The 2479-nt window shown below is 47.2% G+C and overlaps 1 protein-coding gene across 1 annotated transcript; it reads left to right on the forward strand.

Annotated features, from left to right (window-relative positions):
* Positions 1-1271: 1271 nt before the first annotated feature.
* Positions 1272-2279, forward strand: K444DRAFT_633556 (uncharacterized protein; the record flags this gene model as incomplete). Its single annotated transcript, XM_024883627.1, has 1 exon — positions 1272-2279. The coding sequence occupies one exon, from the start codon at positions 1272-1274 to the stop codon at positions 2277-2279; it is 1008 nt and encodes a 335-aa protein (XP_024732311.1).
* Between the last annotated feature and the right edge of the window lie 200 nt (positions 2280-2479).

Below are 2479 nucleotides of genomic sequence, written 5' to 3' on the forward strand. Positions count from 1 at the left end.
GCCCTCAATAATACATTAATAATTTTTTTGGTCCAGTATGCTCTACTTTCATTGTTTCAGAAACCTAAGGGACATCCTGAATCAATATGAACCATTGCACTAGCCTCTGGCAGAACTTTCTGTGTCAATTCGTCCCAGCTACTCCAGATTCATTGTTTTAAAAACCTGAAGGGCACTCAGAATTGAGGTACATCAATGCACTCGCCTTTGTAGAACATTCAGAGTTCATTCGTCTAGTTTGCTTCGCTCCCATTGTTCCAGAGAGCTCAGGGTCATTCAGCGTCGACATAAATCATTGTGCCAGGCTTTGGTAGGACATTCTAAGTAAACGTATCTAACCTATCTGCTCCAATTATGGTTGTTCCAGAGAGCGAAGGGATATTCAGAAACAAGGTAAATCAGTGTACCACCCTTTAGTGGGACAATCGGAGGTCATCCGTCCAGTTTTCGGCTGAAAGGGGGGTGAAATGCTGGAGTCAGTGCTATGTTTTTCAGGAACCAATTTCTATTATTCCGAACTAATAAGGGATATTCAAAATTAGCATAAACTATTGTACTAGCCTTTGGCAGGACATTCTGCACCAATTGTCCAGACTGCAGCCAGGAAACGGGGGCGGACGCTTGGGCCAGCACTAGCTCATTTTGGGAACTATTTTCTAATATCCCAGAGCTGCATGTCATTTGAAATTAATGCAGATCAATGTAAATCATTTTACCTCCGTTTTGCGGGACAGTCTGAATTCATTCGTCCAGTCTTTCGCTGAAAAGGGGTGAAACGCTCGGACCAAGCAGGATCGCTTCGTAGGCCAATGAGCGTTCGCCTTGAAGTCAACATGACCAATGCGGCCGCATTCAGGGGCAAAACTCTCCTTCAACACTTAACAGATAAAAGCCAACCAAGCGCCTTGGACTTTAGATGAGAGTTAATCCAAATATTACAGAGGCAAATTCATATACAGCAATAGTAAATTTTCTGTCAAGCAATCAAAAGGAATGGGTGGTAAGTTTGAAGCTACACAAAAAATCAAAAAATTGTGTGTATAAAAAAAGGTAAGCCGAGTATATCTTCCTTGGGATCTGGAGGATGTACTGAAGAGAGTGAGAACAATGGGGTTGTGCTGGCGCGATTCGGGACTAGCGCGGTTTGGTCGTTTATTCTAAATCCGAGATCGAGAAAAATTCAACCCTCGACGCCTTGACACAACCCACAACTGCCTCAAGACAACGACCTCAATTGTCCCAGATCTACGTGGTACACTCAAGAAGCCATAATGTCGAGCGACAACAGCCCGGAGGTCCCACCCAACGATGTAGAATCGTCCGACGGTCTGGACGCACTACCCAACGCCCCCGCACCTGCTACAGTCGACCCTCATTCTGGCTTGACAATCCCCAACGACGCAGTCCAATGCATCCTCACTCGCAGCCCTACCGATCCTCCTCTACATGTCTCTCGACCACCCCCGGGCAGAAAGATCCTCCCAGTTGAGTCCGACATCGAGAGTGAGGATGAATTAAAACGCCGACCATCCTCTTCTCCACCACCGAAGTCTGCCAGTCCAGAAGCTGACCTTCAATGTCCGGCCTCGACCTCGAACAACCGAAACAAGCCACCGACTCCCAAGGCAAAGCCAGTCAAGAAAGCTAAGCCAGCAGCACCGAAAAAGCCACTCGTCACAAAGCCTTCGCCTTCTCAAGTACCCAAGACCATTTCCAAGCCCAAAGGTACTACAAAGAGAAACCATAACGGCCCAAAATTCCCAGTTCGAGGCATAGATTTCCCCGATACAGGTTTTGTGCCAACCGGAACCAAGGCGAAGAAAGGACCACGAGAGGGTCACCTCACCAACAAGGATTGCAGAGGTAGCCCTCCCAACGGATGCAGCATGGAGGAGTGGAAGGACAAGTTTCGGTCTGTTGAATCAACACTCATGAGGCAGTTGGAGAAGGTCAAGGATCGCTTGGATGATATGAGGGATAGCGGTTGGATTAGAGATAGGGCTTTGTATATGTGGGATAAAGAGCAGCAACGGAAAGCAGCGAAGGCAGCAAAGGAAGCAGCAAAGACAAGATTGGCTGGAGAGAAGAACAAGGTGATGGAGGATGTAGAGGAGCAAGACGAGGAGATGAAGGATGTTGAGGAGGAAGGAGAGGAGGATGTAGAGGAGCAAGACGAGGAGATGAAGGAAATTGAGGAGGAAGGCGAGGAGGAAGAAGAGAATCAAGTGTATGTTCCTCCCCAGATTGAGGAGGACATGGATGATATTTACGACGCGTGAGGGAGAAGGGAGATGGCATATCATGGAGGAGAAGAGAAAATCATATCAACGTGTACTAGTACAGGCTCTTTGGAAGGAGCTTTTCAGTCAATACAATATTGTCACGATACCGTAATTCATTGCAGCTCGTAGTTTTTGTATATTGTGAGGATCCCTTAGCACCGTGGGTCTCGTACCTTGTGGTATCGCCTTCATGGTGG

The sequence above is a fragment of the Hyaloscypha bicolor genome (assembly GCF_002865645.1).
Source record: "Hyaloscypha bicolor E unplaced genomic scaffold K444scaffold_125, whole genome shotgun sequence".
NCBI classification, from domain to species: Eukaryota; Fungi; Ascomycota; class Leotiomycetes; order Helotiales; family Hyaloscyphaceae; genus Hyaloscypha; species Hyaloscypha bicolor.